Below are 20118 nucleotides of genomic sequence, written 5' to 3'. Positions count from 1 at the left end.
AATTCAACTAAGGAATAAAAAGGAAGATGATTTTCTTAGAGATGTTTTGGTTGTATACATAGAAAAGAGATTGTCGTAGATTTTAGTGTTTAATCTTTGATTGATGATTTTGCTACTATGAAAAATCATCGAGTACGATTTAACTAATGTTTTTTTGGTGACGATAAAATATTAGTACACTTTAATTTTTTCCATCAATCTTTTGTCTAATAAGTCCGGCCCCCGGGACTTGAAAATCCTGGCTTCGCCCCTGTGTAAGTGGGTAACCTAGCATAAGACTCCTGATGAGACCCATCCATCATATCCTTTAATATGCTCCATGCTCTATATAATTGACTTTTCTTACACCTAATCCCATGTCGTTGTATAATCAATTCTTTCATTCCCTTGACAGCAATTTCAGGGTTGACCCTAAAATCATCCTTTAGAGATTCAGCAATCCAAGGAGATGTTATTGTAGGGTTCTTATCAAGCCTCACACAAGTGTGCTCAGATCGAAAGGTCTTGATTTGGAATGTAATATCATCAGCCAATAAACTTGCATATACTCTCCATGGACATGAACCCTTAATCTTGTTTCCTATTCTATTATCCTCAAGATCATAATCAGAAACAATTTTCTTACAAGTGGCCCAAAATTTGACCTTAGTGCTTCTTTTTTTTTTCAAGAAAAAATCCCTCTTGTATTGCATAAGACTGAAGTACACTTAGAAACTTAGCCTTATTCTCAAACATTTGGCCCACTTCAAGTTTTATGGTACTGTCATCTTTCAAAGAAAACCACTTTCCATTCTTCATAAACTTTGGAATATTATCTGTTTCTCCTTCACTATCACTTACATAAGACTTCTCATCATCCCAACCATCATCACTCGTATCATCTAAATGTATATCTTCCTTATTTCCCTCATACTCGCTAGATTGGGGTTCATCCTCACACTCTGAATCTCACTCATCCCCGGTACTAACTGATGAATATCCGCCCAAATCAACCACATCGCTATGAGATCGTACAATTATACTTCCATCATCCTTAAACAACCTTTTGCCTCTCTTTTGTTTACTTAAAATATGGTGTTTATTAGATGTGTGGGTTGGTACAGGTTTTTTGATATCGATACAATGTCTTTTTTTAGGGGCTATCAGAGTTGGAGCTTCTAAGATGGGAACATGATCTTCAACTACTAATGACATAGGCTCACTTTGAACCCCACTACTATCAACCTCAGTATCTTTAGAAAACCATGTAAGCTCTTGTTCAGTAGGCCATAGTAGCTCTATAGGAATCTCAGGAACTTCCGCCTCATGCATATAAGCATTTTTAGGCCACGACACCTCCTCAACAATATTCTCATTATCCTGTTTTTTCTTCCATTCCTCATAAGCCCTTCTTGCTCCTTCAAAATATAATGAAGATGACTCACTCTCCTCTATAATCAGATCAATTTCTTCTTTATTTTCACACAAGCTAAACACCATCATCAAATTTTTATCACAATCTATTGTCAAATAATTGTCAATCCCTTGTTTAAAAATAACTTTTGGAGACTTGGGATCATCAATTTGGCTAGCTTCTTGTATCCAAACATCAATAAGCAAATCCACAACTGAATATTTATCGGGATCCACTCCTTGTATGATAAAACATTTCTCGTAATAACGACACAAAAGTTTATGCTGTTGCAGAGTATTAAATAAACAAATTATGATCCTAGACAATATACAATCATATTCAATAATCAAGCATGTTATCATGCATAAACAAATTAAACATCAACTGATGACATTGATATTAATGCCATAGATTACATTTTACTTTGATTTTTCCACTAATATCGATCACTTCAAAACCATTAAATTTGTTTACTGTACACATATAAATATAATTTTAAACTCACAAATTGAAGTTCCCAAACAAATTCATGATATCAACAGTTGTGTATGTAATTGATAAATTATGACAAATTCCACTAAGTGATACCAACCTTAAATCTACTTTATTTTATAATTTAACAAATATTATCTTCATTTGCACCGCAATTGCTTGTTTGCTACTTTGCTTGAATTGAGTTTTACGATTTCGGCATTATCTTTACCAATGAATGAGACATATTTTATTTGATTAGAGGAGATACTTAGTTTGTGATGAATTATGGAGTTGAGTAGAAGTGTAGAACCCTAGAGGCGTAGAAGTTAGAGGGAAATTTTGAGAGAGATGAGGTAAATGGGTTTTGGGGGAAAACTAGACCCTAATATAATTAATTAATTATACAGCTTTAAGTTTTTTTTTTCTTTTTTTGTTAACGGAGAATTTAACACCGTTAACTATTAGGCACTGATATTGAACCATTATCTAATGACTGGACACTAAAGTGGGAATATTGAAACCATGGGTCACCAAAGTGGAATTTACCAAAATGTTGGGACACCAAAGTGTAAATTTTCCTAAAGAAAATACTAAGGAAACGTCTTGTTATAAACCAAACTAAAAAGCAAAACACAAATTGATCGAACCTACTAGACTAGTAGTGACGACTCTTAGGATGTTTTCCCTTCTCGGAGCCGTGAGTAAAATCTTCGTGGCGATTGAGCTCCACTAAAGTGTCACAAAAATCGCCACATTCGGAGCAATGCATGGTTCGTGCAGGAAAATGCACGATCCGCATGGTGCATCCATTCCAAAAAAAAGCGGAAAGAACAATGTTTAGAAATATAAAGAATATTTAGTTTAAGTGAAAAGAACATATTATATAATTGGAAAGAACATTGTATAGAAATGTAAAGAACAGTTAGTTAATTAAAGTGAAAAGAACATGTTATAAAATTGTAAAGAACATAAAATGCTGTTAAATCATGTTCTTTATCTTCATGTTTTTTAATTGTCAATATTATGTACTTTTATTTGTGACATAATGTTAATTGTTTATTTTGAAATGTTCTTTGAATTTTGTCTTTAGATTATGGTGGTTGAATAGAAATAATGTTCATTACATTATATTATCATTAAAGGTATTCAAAAATTCGGGTCAGGCTGGGCCTTAACATAATATCTCGTGCCCAAACCCGGAAAATGCACCGAACTTTTCTGTAACACCCTAGAAATTTCTTTCCTTTAAAATATCTGTTTTGCTCTTTTTAAAACCCAAAATACAAAAATCTAAGACATTACGGCCACCGTGAAAACGACAAAGACAATTATCAAAGACACACAGCAGAAGACTATCTTTTAAAACATTTAAAACGAGTCAACTTAAAAATCAACCAAACGAAAGTAAATCAAACCAAAGTCAAACAAAGTTAACCTACAATTTGGAACCATTGTAGGCTCTTATTAAAACCAAACCAACTTGAAAACTTTGCGTTAATCTCACAGATAAAATAATAAAATATTCAAAGCAATAATCCACATCGTAAACTTATGGTAACTAAGCATGATTCGCTCTTCACTCATGCCCCATCATGAATATGCTTCATCAACTAAACTGCTTCTATCATTCCATGCTAAACCTATTTTCGGGTCAGGCTGAAGTTGATCACCTCTAATTATCATGTTCTTTATTAATATTTTTGGGCTGGGCTGAAGTTGATTTTTTTTTTTTTTTTTTTTTTTTCAAAATAGGTATACGTTCTTTACAAAACAACTTTATGTTCATTACAATACAGCTAAAAGTGATGTTCTTTATGACATAACCATATGTTCTTTACAAAACAACTGTATGTTATTTACTGAATAACAAAGTGTTCATTCCGCCTTTTTTAAAAGAAAACGGATGTACGGAGCATCGTGCATCCGTCTCTCCATGGAAAAAATTTCTCACTCAGAGCACTTCCACGTCTTGGATGCCCCTTTTTTCGTTGATGGGCTTTGGTTGTCGTCCGGCCGACTTGGTCATAACTCACAAATTTTCTAACTAGAATATTTTAAAAAAAATTAAATGGTTAAGTAGTAATACTGTGTAATGGGGTGAGTTTTGAGTTATGGGTTGAAGAAGGGTATTGTTGAAGGAAGTAAATTTTGAGCATATATGGACATATCACATATGGCTGTGGCGCTTTATATACTGAGTGAGTGTGATGTTTAATTTGTTTAATAATAATAAATGTGAGTTTGATGTTTGTTTGATAATGTCCTAGCAGTGGCATATCATGTGTACTTCATCAGAATTAAACATTCTTTATTTAAGAATGTGAATGTGATGTTTTGTTTCATGATATCTTAATGTAAAGGTTTAATTAACTTTATAAGTTTCCATATGCTATTTGTTTATTAACTACTAGTTAATGCAAATCAATTAATTATTGTTTCTTCAACTTAGTTTGTCTTTAAAACAACATTTTTTTTCTATAATTTTTCAATGAGTCTTGGGCAACTAATCTTTGTATACTTGATGGGCTTTTGTGGTCGCTAAATAAACAACAATTTCGACTTTATTATTATTATTATTATTATTATTATTATTATTATTATTATTATTATTATTATTATTATTATTATTATTATTATTATTATTATTATTATTATTATTATTATTATTATTATTATTATTATTATAATAAATTTTGATAACCTTTTGTTAAATTAGATGTATATTGTAGTTTGTAGTGAGAATTTCAAGTGAGGATTGGATGATCACTTGCTTATATATTGCACATAAATAAGCTACGTTAACATTAACAAGAAACATGCTTTAAAACATATATTTTGATGAATTAACAAGCAACATGCTATAAAACAATACAAGTATTTTATTTTAAAGCCAGTCTAAGTTTTTTCATCATCTTCTACCTTACTTGCATTAAAAAGAAAATACAAAGGAAACATTTTGTTATAAACCAAACTAAAAAGCAAAACACAAATTGATCGAACCTAGTAGATTAGTAGTGACAACTATCGAGACGTTTTCCCTTCTCGAAGCCATGAGTGAAATCTTTGTGGAGATTAAGCTCCACTAAAGTGGCAAACCAATCGCCACATTGGGAGCACTGCCACGTCTTGGATGCTCCATTCTTCGTTGATGGGCTTTGGTTGTTGCTAGATGATCTGGTCGGCTTGGTCATAACTTACAAGTTTACTAACTAGAATGTTTTTTTTAGCGTTTGTGTATTGCGTATTATTGAGTAAGTGAGTGAGTTTTGAGTGAATATGGCAACAACGAATAACATATACATAGCCATATTGTACGTTCTAGAGTGATGTTATAGCATGCATGACCTCAATCAAACACATTAATGAAGGTAACATGCATTTAACAAAAAACTTTGTATAAGGTAACATAATGCATTCATTATAAAATACTAAACAGAGAAAGAGTGACAATGACCATAATATGGGGGGTAAATGTAAACAAAATTGGATGGTTGATAGAGGGAGAGAGATGATGACAATGACCATAATATCGGGGTATATATATATAAAAACATTGTAAACTTAGAAATTTGGATTTTTTTTTGCTACTAATTTGATAACATAATAATCATATAAACCTATATTATTAAAAATAATTAAAATAAAAAAAAATATTAAAATGAAAAATTAGCTGAGTACAATTAAATCTTAAAAGTTTAAAACGAGTTCACACATATAATGTTTTTTTTTTTTAATTTTATTTTTTTGCAAACAATTATATGAGAAAAGTTTATTTATTTCAGCAAAATAGTTGTTAGTCTCCGTATTCATAGCTAGTATCAACGGAAACAATAAGTTGGGTTAGAAGACAACTAAAAATCACCTTAACCTCTATGACTCCAAGTGTAACACCCCCAAAATTCGAGTCTTTTAAAAACAATAAGCCTAATCTTTAACTTTCAAACCGAACCATCGAACCACCCTGCGAGTGTTACTGCAACACTTATTTTCCGTAGAAAATAAATGCAAAGCAAAATGAAATAATATACAAATAAACTAAGTGGTCTAATTGGTGGCAAATAAAATAGTCATTACATCAAAACTGCAATTATTTTGAAACCAATAGTTGAAAGAAAATAATAAAATTCGGAAATAAACTAAATTGTGTTAGCTACGTGATAATTCTAACGTCTCATCACACATAACTGAGTACCCTCTTACCAACCTGCAAAATAAATCAGAAACAAGAAAAGAGAGAAAACTCCCAAAAATAAGATAAACTGAGTAATTCCAACTCTATCACGTAAAATAAATAATTTTTAGTTCAAAAGCATATTATACATAATATAGCCTCATAAACATTATAATACTCAATCAAGTTCAAATTGTCACATAACATATTATTACTTTATTTAAGAAAGGGAAAGAGAACGCCAGTAAACTGGGACTAGTCCTTGTAACCACCTACTTTACAGAGGGTTGCGCGTAACCCCAAATGGCCATAAAATAAACATAATATCCCTAGTGTGCACACCCGTCACTAATACCCAGTGATTAGGAGGAAGACTAACAGTAATATACAATAATATAAACCAACTAGTAGCAACCATAACTACTAGTGGGCAACCTGTTCTTCACCCTTTCGGGTTTCATTTCCCTTCTTAAATCAAATTTCACTGTACATTTTATTAGATTACATTATCCGATCACATTGCACACAAGCATTGCACAAATCAATTTAATCCCAAGTAACAATATTTCAATTCCATATTATTAGAACATAGCCATTCATTCCACATGACATACTAATTATTACTCGATTCTCAATAGGCCTTAAAGACCATCAATTACATATAATCAATCATCTAATTCCAAAGATTATATTTATTAAAAAAAAAACATATACGATAACAAATAATCAAACTTTTCGAAAATACATATACTAGTACACAAAATAGAAAACTCATATAATATATATGATTCCATAATATCATACGATAGCACACTCATCACATATAATTACATAAGCACGTATTTGGCACATAATATTTCAAAACAATTTCCTAACGGGATTACAAAGATGATGGACAATGAAAATTACCTTGATCGTGCGTAAAAACTCAAGGTAATTAAACCTCCGGAACGTTCATTTAGTAGCCTCCATCTACAATAATAGATAATAATACTAAGGGTCTGTTCTCATTGACTGAACTCAGCTGAACTGAATTGAACTGAACTGAACTGAACTCAGCTGAACTGAACTGAACTCAGCTAAACTGAACTGAACTGAACTGAACTGAACTGAAATGAATATTTTATAAGAGAAGGAAATTAGGAGCTGAACTGAACTGAACTGAACTGAATTGAGCTGAACTGAACTGAACCGAACTGAACTGAACTCAGCTGAACTGAACTGAACTGAATTTCAACGTAAGAGAACAGGCCCTAAGTCAGTATGACTAATAATTTAGATGATTCGAAGTTAGTAGTAGTAGAAGTAGTAGTAGTAGTAGTAGTACACTAATAGTGTGTAATTAAGCAACTTCTTGTAATATGTAGTATTGATAATTAAGTTGGAGAAATAAGAAGAATTTTATTAATGAACTAACTATGACCAAAATTTTAGAAGTGTGGAGCATTGAATAAATGAGTGGAGCACAACAACTTTGCCATCCTTAACCTGCAAATCCCACGCACAAACCCCAAAACACTTCACAACTTTCTTCTTTGGCAGAAAGAAAACAAGAACCCATTTCTTAAATAAAACACTTTCGATCAGTTTGTTAAGGGGTTACTAAATGCCACAATAGAATTACTTATGTTGCGGTATTGAATGACGCATCTGCGCTTACTTGTTTTTTTTGGCAAATTTGTTATTTGTTTAAGCCCATAAATTTACTAATTTTCGTTGTCAAAAAAAAATTACTAATTTTTTTTAATCAATAAATTTTGTTATTTTGTTATTTTTAATAAAAATTAAAAGTTAATTAGTATAAATTAAACGGTTTCCTTAAAAAAATTTAAATGGTACCCGGTCGCATGCTACATGCGACTACAACACAGTGTAGTCGCATGCTACGTGCGACTATACCGCGGTATAGTCGCATGCTATATGCGACTACACCGCGGTGTAGTCGCATATAGCATGTGACCGGGTACAACGGAAATTAAAAAAAAAGTCCGACATATACTTGACTCGACGGCGTCGAAGGTTTGTCGTCCCCACCAAGTGCCTCCGATATGAACGCAGACAATCGTCGACTCATTTTATTGGACGGAAAGTACAATGTTAGTGGTCAACCGTTGTGGGATTGGTCAAGTTTGTTGTTAAGGTGGAGTCGTGGTGGTGGACAGTCAAGGTGGGTGGTGGAGCTGATAGTCAATGTGGAGCTAAGGCTTGAGTATGGTCAAGGTAGGACAAAAACTACTACAAAAAGAGTGATTTTTGGACGCAATTGGTTCGACGGTGTTGAAGGGGCGTCAGTCTATAATTTTTGGTTCCGTCTTTTTGCGACGCTTTTTGTAGTCGGAAATTTTCTCGACACTTAAAAGCGTCGAGAAACTCACGTGCTATGCACGTGAGTAAGGTTGCCCGCAATTTTGAATTTTTTTAATGAAATAATTAGCGGGTTCGTGTTTTTTCACCCTCAGCTCAGTCGAATTAGGTTCCCAATTAAACGTCTTCAAAAAAAAAAAAAAAAAAGAAAAAGAAAAAGGTTCCCAATTAAACTGCCCATATTTTATTCTGCTCTCCTCCAAACTTGGACTCCATCATCACTTTCATCAGCGACAAAAAAAATCTCAAATTTTAGGTTAATTTCTAGGTTTTGCTTGCTAAATTTTAAGGAATTTGGGGTTTTGTGGCTCGTCACTTTCATAAATTTGAGGTATTAATTTACAATTTGCTGAACAATATTGTTGCTAGGTATATATCTTTATCGTTTTTGGCACATAATATATCACAATTCTCTAAATTTTCGTTAAAATTGGGAATTATTTGTTTGCATGTCTTTGATTTTGCGTTGGTGAAGAACAAGAATCGATCTCTTATTGCGAGGTAATTTTTTGCCCTTAATTAGATAAATTAATTTCTTTTTATGTTGTTTTTTTTCGTGAATTCTGTTTTAAAATCCAAGTTTTCATGTTTTTTTTTCATATTGTTTTTTGGTTTTTGTTTTGATTTTTATGGCGTTTTAGGGTTTTAGTTTGGAATGTTATGGGTTTTTTATAGGAATATTATAGGCTTTGAATTTTCTGGTTTTTGATATGAATTTTGTAGGCTTTGAATTTTATGGGTTTTTGATATGAATTTTATGGGTTTTTGATATATATGAATTTTCTGGTTTTTGATATGAAATTTGTAGGTTTTGAATTTTATGGGTTTTTTATATGAATTTTATGGGTTTTTGATATGAATTTTCTTGTTTTTCTATGGTGATTTTGTGGCTGATGATTGCATTCTGTCCTCACATGCTCTACTCTTAGAAGCAATACTCATTCCCTTATAAATCATTAGACAACAACCCCAATACTCACGGCCTGCTGCTGATGAATCAAGTCTTGTTGTTAAGAATGTATAAGTTTGTTTGTTCGTTATTATGATATGTACGTATAGAGCCAAGGCAGCAGTGTGAACAGGATATGATCCTAGGTTTGGGAACTGCTGATGAATCAAGTCTTGTTGTTAAGAATGTACATATTGATGTTTTCTTTTGAGGTGTGGGAGCCATAGCAGGTAATCTCATATAAATAATGTACTCTATATATAAGAGGAGGACAGTGAGATTGATTTTGGGACAGTGAATTTGGTCTAATATTGGGCTTTAACTCAGAGATGAAATCAAACTTTATGATTTCCCCCTTAAATATGCTATATTGGAAGTTGAAACATAGTAGTTTTTACATGGACTGTATCTAGCAATATCCTTTGTCTTTAGTTTCCCCAATTCCATTTTTTCCACCTAATGTGGTTCCTATCGTTCTTTTTTCCTTTTCCTCTCAGCTTCCCCATCTGGGTGCTCAGTTATTTAAGATTTGATCACTTTGTTTTTCTTCTATCATATTTTGATATTCTCAATTTATTCGTTATTGTATTGTAGGAAAAATAGAGTTTGACTTGTTGCTTATCCCTTCTTACACATGCATATTGCATGATGTTTGGGAATCATTGTAGTCTTTACAAGGACCCCTTCAATTCCTTACCCCATGAATTTTGTTACTTTCAGTGCCAATCTCCGCATTGTGCATATTTTGTCTAGCTGGACAATTTACACTCGGGTATCACATCTTGCTCAAAGGATATACACCTTTTTCTTTGTGAGTGACGAAGTAGAATTAAGATTTGATAAAAGATCTATACACAGGATCCATGACACTCCATCAGTAAAACAATGTGGCAGCAATGGGCACATGCCCATAGATTAGTATATGATAGTACTGTATAATTGTTGTTATTGGATGATAATTTTATAATTAGTGAAATCTATAATATTTCATTCTACTAATAGCAACTTCTTCAACCTTCCAATCCCAGATTTTTCTTATGTCAAAAAAATAAATAAATAAAAAATTGATAAAATTTTGGATTTCTTGAGAGTTTTTGATTTTGTTAACCTGTGATACTGTGAAAGGTTTTACAATCTACAGTTATAATTTCAATTTCTCATTTCTGATGATTGGGTGAAAAGGGAAGTTAATTTCAAAGACATAACTAGGCTTAGTTATTTAGAATTTTGAAGTTTTTTCTTTATGAAAAACTGAAGATGGTAGAAATTAGAAAAGTATGGTGCATCTTTTGGTAAAAGTCTGGTGCTCCCCTGCTGCTTGCTATACTGCTCTCCTGCTGCATGTTGTACTGCTCCCCTGCTGCTTGTTGTCTTGACATGTTATCTTCCATCTTTTGCTTCTATATTTGAGCCTAAAACCATGATATAAAGCATGATGGACATGATAAACAACTTAGAGAAAAGTAATCTATTGTAGAAGTTAAAGTAGAAACTTAAAATATTAATCAATACTTGTTAACCCGTAAAATTCAGTTCATAAAAGGTAGTAAACTATAATTTCAGATCTGCCTTTGCATGCCAAGCTTTAATATAATAGGATCACCTGAGTGAGATGATAGCATGGATTAGTTTTCCTCTGATTTGAGGCTATGTTGTTATAAATTAAGCGGCTGAGAATTGTAACTTAAGAACGATTACTAGAATGCTTGAGTATTTGATTAATTGAATTGAAGTTGGAAGGATACATGTGACTAATTAAGCTAAGAATGGAAAAACCATCAAATGACATTGTTGGAGCAGCTTGCCTTCTTTCCATGAATTCTCTTAAATAACTTTGTCTTGTTGCACATTGTCTCTGGCCACCTTTGACTCTTGCTGCCCCTGTTTTGTGCGCCTTCTTTTCATGAATTCTCTTAAATAACTATGATCTTATTATTCGCATGAAGACCTAAGACCACACTCAGTTATCATAACTTCATGAGGAACAAAGCAATCTTTCTGAAGAAAACATGCACAAAAACTCTAAACTCCACTAACCAGATCTATACCCTTTTATTTTTAAAACCTCATTGGAACTTCTGATTTATATGGCATTTCACCTTGCTTTCAGAGATGTGGTCAATTTCTGTGATTTAATAATATATCTTTATAAGTTGTGTTTTATTGTTTGCTTTAAGGTGCAATAGTCTTTTTCTATTTGGTTTGAGGTATAACTGATAATATTACTATTACTTGCTGCTTGCCACTTAATTTGTTTGCTAATCAACTTAAACTTATTATTTCTTTTAACTTAATTTTGTTATTTTATTTAGATGCCAAGGTAATACTACATTAGTAAGTGGTATTATTCTGCCAATTGATGTATGGAGTAATAACGGCGTCCAGTACTATGTCGAATTCAATGATTTATGCCAGCTAATTAGGAAGGGTGGACATATTTTGGTTAAATTCATTAGTATGATTGCGAAGATGGAGTCACATTGTCCAGTTGGGGAAAAAGATTGGAAAGCAATCGACAAGCATTTTAAAGGGAAAATAATTAAAGACATAAGAGTAAGTATAATCATCCCTAAGACATCCCCTTGTCATTGCCTAAACACACATACTTAGTCGGTCTCTTACTTCTAATAGATTACTTACTGATTTATATTTTTAACTAATTATTTTTACTGAAGGACCGTTTTGTGATTCCTCCTGGTGTGGAATATGACAACCAAGCTCTCAAGCGTGCCAATAAATGTTGGAGGCAGTTCAAATATTCTCTGAAACTGATTCATTACAAGCCACTAGAGAAGAAATTGAATGATATGTGTAATAATGTGCCACATGGAATTACCAGTAGTAACTGGGTTAAGTTGGTAAAATATTGGGATTCAGACTACGGGAAAGTAAGGACAATATTTACCTTATTGTTTACTCTATTAAACGTTATTTAATCTCTAACTAAAAAATCAGAAAATGTGATTGCAGACTATGTCAGAATGCGGTAAAAAGGCAAGAGCTTCTCTAAATCAGATTCATACATCTGGCTCTAAAAGTTTTGCAAACCAACAAGTTGATTATGTATGGAATATATATATATATATATATATATATATATATATATATATATATATATATATATATATGTCATTTTATATTTACTTAGGATGTTAGTAAGAGCAAAGCCAAGTTATATGCGTTATATACTATTGTACACATATTTAATGCTTGTTTTGCCTTATTATTTATAGGAAGATGAACATGGACAAAAAATGAGCTTGTTAGCACTGTGGATTAAAACCCATGCGGGTAAAGACGAAAAATTTCTTCCTGACACAGTCACTCAAGATTTTGTGGTATGGTTTTGTGACAGATTTCTTGTATCATTTTGTGTAGATTTTGTGGTGTGATTATGTGTTATTTGTGGTCTTACATTACTCCTAAATGTTGGTATAGGATGATGTTAAAGCTGAGGTTGAAGAGTTGAGGATGGTGCACCCTAAGATGTCTGAACAAGAGCTCGAAGATGAAGCATTTCAGCAAACTATGTATGGCAATGAGATTCCCGATCGTCCGGTGGGTTACGGACAAGGGGTTAAAAAGGGGGACATTTTCGGAGTACGTGGTGTGTTAAGGAAGGAAGGCTATGGAAAAGTTCAAAAGAGGACTATTGTGATGGATAGTGTTAAAGAAGAAGTGAATGCTTTGCACAAAAAAATGATACACTATCTCAAGAAAATGAAAAGCTGAAAGACGAGGTCGGACACAACAATCTTCTTCTTAAAGCGCTTGTTGGACAATTTTCTCAGATTGTAGGTGCAGTTCGTCAAGGGAATGCATCTCCGGGTCTTTTAAACAAAGCATCTGAATTCTTAGGAAAGGCAAAACATCAGGTAACATTTAGAGCTTGTGTGAATGCTTTCTTGTGATGTGTGTGTGTATGTGTGTGCCCTGCTCCCCTGCTACTGCTTGTCCTGCTCCCCTGCTGCTTTTATACTACTTGTCTGCCCTGCTCCCCTAATATAATCTAATATGCTACTGCCTACTTTGCTTTGAGGCGGGATCCTTTGCATTTCCTATGGTAATTGGATATTTCTGCATGAAGGGTTAGAATCGTTTGGGGGATAGGGGATTAAGGGAATGGATGTTTCAGCAATTGGTTGATTCCTGAATGTAATGATATTAGTAATGGTGGGGTGAAAACTCAGTTTTTTTCATTGGATATTCTTTTCACTTGGAATACTACTTGTTACCATGTTTAATTGAGATGACTGATGACCATCTAATCTGATTCTGGTTAGCCAAAATCTGCCCTGAAGGCCCTGCCATATGATTTTATTTTATACTTGCAATGATTTGTATAAATAATACTCAATTTTATTGCTTGAATCAAGTTTCCTGGCATAGTTGTTTATACCTTGGAAAAAGTTTCCTGCCATATGATGACATGTATGTATGATTTTGCATAATGTGTTATGAAAGAAAGCACAAGCTGATTTTTTCTCGAGTTTTCGCATATTATGCGTGATTTGATTGCATTTGTTTTTTGCTTGACAAAAACATATCATGTTGCTCTTGCTTACTTTACTTTGGTAGCTGTTTTTTTCCTTGTTGTAAAGATGCAAATATTAGCTTGTTCTGCAATAGCTTATATTAAATATTATAGTACCTCATATGAACCATATCATCTTTGGAATGATCAGAACCTTAACCTCAAATAGATCTTGCTCTGCCTGTTTCCTGGCATCTGTTTGGGACTACAACCACACAAACCGGATTAATATTTACAGCAGCACATACATTCACTAAAATAGCCATACAAACAACTAATTTGAGCCATGTAACACATCAGAATCGCAGGGTTTGAGTCAGCAATAGAGGATGTATTAGAGTAGTTACATTTCAAAAAAAAAAAAAAAAATATGTATATCCCTGCAGTGCACTATGAACGTAGGAGCAATATGATAACTCTCATCATAAGTGTACTTACTGAAACAAAAAAATGCTGTGATATCTTCTGTGTTGTTCTGGTTATTGTTTTGTTGTTTGTAATTTTTAGCATGCTGTGATATCTTCTGTGTTGTTCTGTTCTGGTTATTGTGTTCTGTTTTTGGCCATTGTGCTCGGGTTTGGTACAAGTTGATTTAAGGACATTCATCGTGGTCAGACTTCGTTAAATCAATTTATTCATAGCTGTTGCTGCTGCTTTCCAGCTTCCAGGTAATACCGAGTTAAACTTCGATACTTGATCAGTAATGCCTTGTTTGCTGTTCTTAAGTGTTGTTGCTGTTTGCTTTTGTTAGTTTGCTTTTAGCTATCATCAATTTGACTATGAGCTTTATTATGGCTGAAGTTTGGGGGTTGTTAGAGTTGTTACCTCCCCCATTTTGAATTTGTTATGTGATTGTTGAAGTCTGATGATTTTACTTGCTCTAATTTTTACAAAAAAAAAAAAAAATACAAAATTTCTCATAAAAGATGGATGAATAAATAAGACCAGTAAAATGAAAGTGAGATGAATTCAAACAAAGCTGATGTACATATATCTATATGAAGTATGAACTGATTGTGATCAAGTTATTCATATGTGTAATGGTGGTTGCTCTGGTAAAAAATGATTTAGACTAATTTATATTTTGTATTTTTTTTTTTTGAAGATTGGAAAAGGCAATGTAGGTGCAACAAAAGAATAGGCCGGGACACTTGAGCATCAACAAGCGACAATATCGATCAATGTGGCCATCATCTATCTATTTTGGTTTTTAGTCTTATATTAGTGATGTATTTATTTAGGGACAAGCTACATACTATAATATGCGACCATTTTTTTTTTATTGATCGATTGTACTGTGTTGATGTTTTCTTTTCTAAATTTGGTAATTAACTACGTACTCTTTTTATTGTTGATTAACTATTTTTTTTTTAATCTAGTTATATAGAATTTTTGTTTATTTTTATTTTAATGTTATTAATTAATTTAATTTATGATAAATTTAAATAATTATAATGTATTTATGATGATAAATTGATAAAAGAAAAAAAAAAGCTTAAAAAATAAATCTAGACGCTTTTTAATGTCTACATAATTGCACATTTTCAAATTTCAAAGACTTTCCCACCATACCATAGGCTGACACGAATAAACGCAAGACAACAAAAAGCGTCGCTAAATTTGATTATGTGGACAAGAAAAAGCGTCACTAAAAAACTACATACATTTGGGATAATGCGCGAAATACGTAATTTTCGACGCTTCGTATATTACTTTGGACAATAAAAAGCGTCGAGATTCTCGACGCTTTTTTGTGTCTCTGAAAAATTTTCGACTCATGGATTTGGAACGCTTTTTTGCAGCGTCGAGAAATAATTTTTCGACGCTTTTTAGCGTCAAAAAAAGGCCTAAAAAGTGTCCAAAAAACACGCTTTTTGTAGTAGTGAAAGTTAGTAATTAGTAATGGTTGGATTGTTATGTTATTTTCAAAATAATAAGGGGCATAAGAGTCTTTTAATACTATAGCTTGAGTAATTTCGTGGCAAATAGCAATTCACTTTGTTAATTTTGAGATGTTCAACGAGGACCAAGAAGATTAAAGAAATTATTAGGTAGAACAAGAAATCAAGAAAAAGTTCAATCAGAATTTCAGATTTGCCAAGCTCAATCCAATATAAGAGAATCACAGTAAGAAAACTCATGGCTTACCGACGAAAGATCGGTTGGGGATGACGACTTGTGGAAAAAAAATTGAAAGGATGGTGTAGGCGTCGCTCGAAGTGCGCCTACGTTAAAGCATGTTGTGAATATGCTTGACACTCATAGGAAGTGGGAATTGACATATATGATAAGGGACACGATTAGGGACAAGGAAAGTAGGGAGCCGCCAACAAGTTTTTAAGGAACTTGTAAACCGTTCACGGATCATAAAAGGCAACCACGAATAAGGGACAACGAAAGCAACAACGATTGACCCGTGAAGGTTACACCCCATTCATAATCCATGAGATTACTAACTCCATATGGTTCGGAACCACGAAAGGAGGATCGGGGATGATGGTACGAAGTGAGTCATGGAGTCACATTCGCCCGTATTGGCCTCTACTCGATTCTTATAGTGAAAAGTATTCCTGTGATCTCAAAGGCATACAAATAAAATATTCAATTTGCTCCAAACTATTATTATGCTAAATTGGTTTAATATTAATGCAACATATTATTCTAAAATATTGGTGATCACTTTGATTAATAATAAGATTAAAGGAACCTAAACCGGTTGTCCAAATTATCTTATTAGGCGTGATATTCAATTACATATTCCCTTTAACATGCAATATGGTGATCATAAATAATAATAGAATAAACATTAATATTGGAAGCAATATAACAATAATAGCGTTAGTCAAATCAAATATAAAATAACCTAATCATGATACTAGCAATAAGAAAATAAAATAAGAGTAATTAAATTAATTAATAATTACTCACATTTCGCTCGTTCCATTAAATTGCTACATCACGAATAAACTGTTAGTAACTTCAATAAAAATAATAAAGTAAATGAAAATTAAATTAAATAAAAAGTAGAATTGATTTAGTCCAAACCCTCAGTTATTTGTACCTTTCACGCCTTGGTTTAAGGACGGAACCTCGGGTTAAGTATAGACTCCTTGGAGTGCTTAGGGGAATTATTATGGAAGAATAAGGAGGCTAGAAATTAGGTTAAAGAGGGAGAAGAGGATGATTTTTGGTGCAAGGTGAGAGAGAATGATTTTTGGTGCAAGGTGAGAGAGAATGATTATTGCTGCCCCGAACTGCAGAAAGGAGGGGGGTATTTATAGGGAAAATGAGCGGAGGGAACACACGGAACCCTAAAAAGATAAAAACCCTAAAAAAGGCTACCGCGACACGGTCAGACAGTACCGTGACACGGTCAGACTGTACCGTGACACGGTCAGAATGTACCGTGACACGGTCAGACGCTACCGTGTACGTCACGGGGGAAATTAGCGTGATGAGGGAAAAATAGAGTGACGCGGGAAATATTTGACCTACGGGAGTAAAAACGCGTGAAGGGATTACGCGGAAAAAACACGGAGTTGTCCCGTGTCACAGCACTGGCACCGTGACACGGGAATTCCTACCGTGACACGACAGTAATTCCCGTGTCGCGGAACAGTTCCCCGTGACACGGGAAAGTTTTAAGCACCGTGACACGTCAGCAACCCACCGTGACACGGCAGAAAACGCCGTGGCGCGGCAAAGTCCACCGTGTCACGACATATGGCGCCGGGTCACGGTACTTATGCCAAGTCACGGGGCACTAAAAAACATGAAAATTCCCTCCAAATTACCGTGTCACGGGAATTTCTCCCGTGCCACGTCAGATCTTGCCGCGTCGCGACATTTTAGCAGCTGCGAGGTAATTCCAGTTTTTTACCCGTTTTTAAAATCATCATAAGTTTTGATCCGTAACTTGGAATAAACCATATAAAATATCATTGGAAAGCTTATCAAGTCTAATTTTCAACCCAATTTGAATCAGGTCAAAATAATTTGTAGATTTTAAGATATGGCTGTTTTAGTAGAAGGGTGTCGGTTTTGGGCCGAGTTTAATGTTTTGCTCATATCTTTTTCTTTATAGCTCGGAATTGGGCTTATGATATATGTTGGAAAGTGATAAGTGTTTTATTTGTCCACTTATCATGGTATTTTTAGCACAATTTTGTTGTCATTTTCCCCTCTTTACCCCCCCTTTCCGACTCCTTTTTGTGTATGATTACAACTTTTGGCTTCCCCATTCCTTTTTATGTGTGTGTTCGTGTTTGTAGATGCAAGGAGAAATTGGTCATATAGCATGAACATGAAGAACTATATTGGAAGCAAAGCACAAGAGGAGAGGGCGTGCAACCCCTTAGGAGAGGGCGCTCCTACCCCAAGCGCCACAATCTGCCTCTCTTTATTCCCAGCTAGGAGAGGGCGTGCACCATAGTAGGAGCGGGCGCTCCTCCCTGATCTTCCACAAACTGCCTCAAATCGCTGCAGGAGGAGAGGGCGCGCAAGAGACAGGAGAGGGCGCTCCAGCCTGAGGAGCGGGCGCTCCTCTATGTAGGAGCGGGCGCTCCTACATGCAGACCCGACTTTTTAGGCGGATTTTACAATGTTATTTCGGGGTGTATAAATACGACCCTTGGCTTCAGTTTTCTGCATCTTCTTCCTTGGAGAAGATCACCTTCTTCCCTTTAGTCTTCTTAGGCCCTTAACTCTCTAAACTCTTATTAATTAGCTTAGTTTCTCTCAAACTCTATCATTGAAGTAGATTAATTGAAGTTTGTATTCTTCCTTTCAACATTTTCTCAACCTTGAAGCTTCATTAGTAATCTCTTTCCTCTATCCCTTACTCTTTATTTTCTGTTTTTAATTCCTTGAATTGTAGATTTCTCTCTTAATCTTGGTTAATTGTTGTTGCATGTTCAATCTACTTTGTTCTTACTACTCTCTTCAATTTGTTAGATTAATTTTGAATTTAGATATTGTTGTTAGAATGTTCTTCACCATGTTTAGTGAGTAGTTTCTTAACTAGGGGTTGGGTGGAGACCCAACCAAGCCATGGGTTAATTGATGTTTGTGTTTGCATGTTCATTTTGGGTTGATGATTGATTGTTAAAGAATTGGTTAATTGCATGTGTAATTGGATGGCCACTTATTGCTCATGTATTCACTTCTATGCTTGCATTGAAAGATGAGGTCTAGATGTGAGCCATTTCTTGTATGATTATGCTAAATTCCTCTTGATTACGGTACCTCGTTTGGATGATGTAGTAGTCTTAGTTGCGGTAATTAGGAGAGAAATCCCAATTATTTGTGCCTTAGTACTATCTCGAACCGATCGAAAGACAAACCCGAGTTAGTAGTCTACTTCCCATCGTTAAAACTTGGTTGGCCTATCTTGTTAGTCGAGTTTAGTTTAGGAATGCTTAGTGTTGTAGTTTCGAGAGAAGTGAACCTTTTCTTGTATGATTAAACCGAATTTCTATCTTGATTACGGTTCCTTGTTTGGATGATGTAGTAGTCTTAGTTGCGATAATTAGGTGAGAAATCCCAATTATTTGTGCCTTAGTACTATCTCGAATCGATCGAAAGACGAACCCGAGTTAGTAGTCTACTTCCTATTGTTAAGACTTGGTTGGCCTATCTTGCTAGTTGAGTTTGGTTTAAGAATGCTTAGTGTGGTGGCTTCGAAAGAAGACAATGTTGAGTGCCCTTTATATCACCCAATTTGTGTACATGCTTGCCTATTGTTTTGATTCATTGGTTTGGTTGGTGTCGATTCCCATTTCCCCCTAGTGTTTGTCTCCATATAGTAGTTATCTAATCGAAACCTCCTATTTGTGACCGAACTAGATTACAACCGTTTCATATTCTCGGTGTACTCATACCCATTCCCTGTGGATACGATCCTTTACTTGCCCTAGACTTGTCTTAGGTTAGTTTAGGTAGAAATAGTGTTTGGCTTGAGGGTGATCGTCCAACGACCGAATATCCCACTACCAGAAAGCTTATTTAAATGCCTATCCAACAAAATAATAATTGGATCAAAATTTGATAGCCATAAAATCAGTTTCTCTCAGTTTTGCGATGTGGACACGAAAAGTGGAAAATAGGTTATGGTTTAGGGAAATGAGCTAGAAATTGGATTGGTTCATGAAATATATTGGATAGAACATGGATTTAAGCACTCCAAATATTAAATACTCAACTCGACCAATAATGGCGGTGAAAGGTGTTCATCA

General features: G+C 34.1%; 1 protein-coding gene across 1 annotated transcript; it reads left to right on the top strand.

Moving 5' to 3' along the window:
• The first annotated feature begins 8086 nt into the window (after nucleotides 1-8086).
• Nucleotides 8087-15442, top strand: LOC145628113 (uncharacterized). Its single transcript, XM_081680432.1, has 8 exons — nucleotides 8087-8325; nucleotides 8772-8903; nucleotides 11664-11904; nucleotides 12027-12239; nucleotides 12322-12414; nucleotides 12585-12689; nucleotides 12790-13226; nucleotides 14991-15442. The coding sequence occupies exons 1-7, from the start codon at nucleotides 8087-8089 to the stop codon at nucleotides 13081-13083; spliced, it is 1317 nt and encodes a 438-aa protein (XP_081536558.1). The 3' UTR covers nucleotides 13084-13226; nucleotides 14991-15442.
• Nucleotides 15443-20118: the final 4676 nt, after the last annotated feature.

This window comes from Chenopodium album, chromosome 4 (genome assembly GCF_948465745.1).
Source record: "Chenopodium album chromosome 4, dcCheAlbu1.1, whole genome shotgun sequence".
NCBI classification, from domain to species: Eukaryota; Viridiplantae; Streptophyta; class Magnoliopsida; order Caryophyllales; family Amaranthaceae; genus Chenopodium; species Chenopodium album.
This window is presented reverse-complemented; position numbering and strand designations above follow the sequence as displayed.

What these genes read in the sequence shown, in the direction of transcription:
- LOC145628113 (XM_081680432.1), top strand. Translation starts at nt 8,087, where the DNA reads ATGAACGCAGACAATCGTCGACTCATTTTATTGGACGGAAAGTACAAT. An exon ending in GGGATTCAGACTACGGGAAA is followed by an intron (nt 12,240 to 12,321) that starts GTAAGGACAATA and finishes ATGTGATTGCAG; the next exon opens with ACTATGTCAGAATGCGGTAA. An exon ending in CAGTCACTCAAGATTTTGTG is followed by an intron (nt 12,690 to 12,789) that starts GTATGGTTTTGT and finishes ATGTTGGTATAG; the next exon opens with GATGATGTTAAAGCTGAGGT.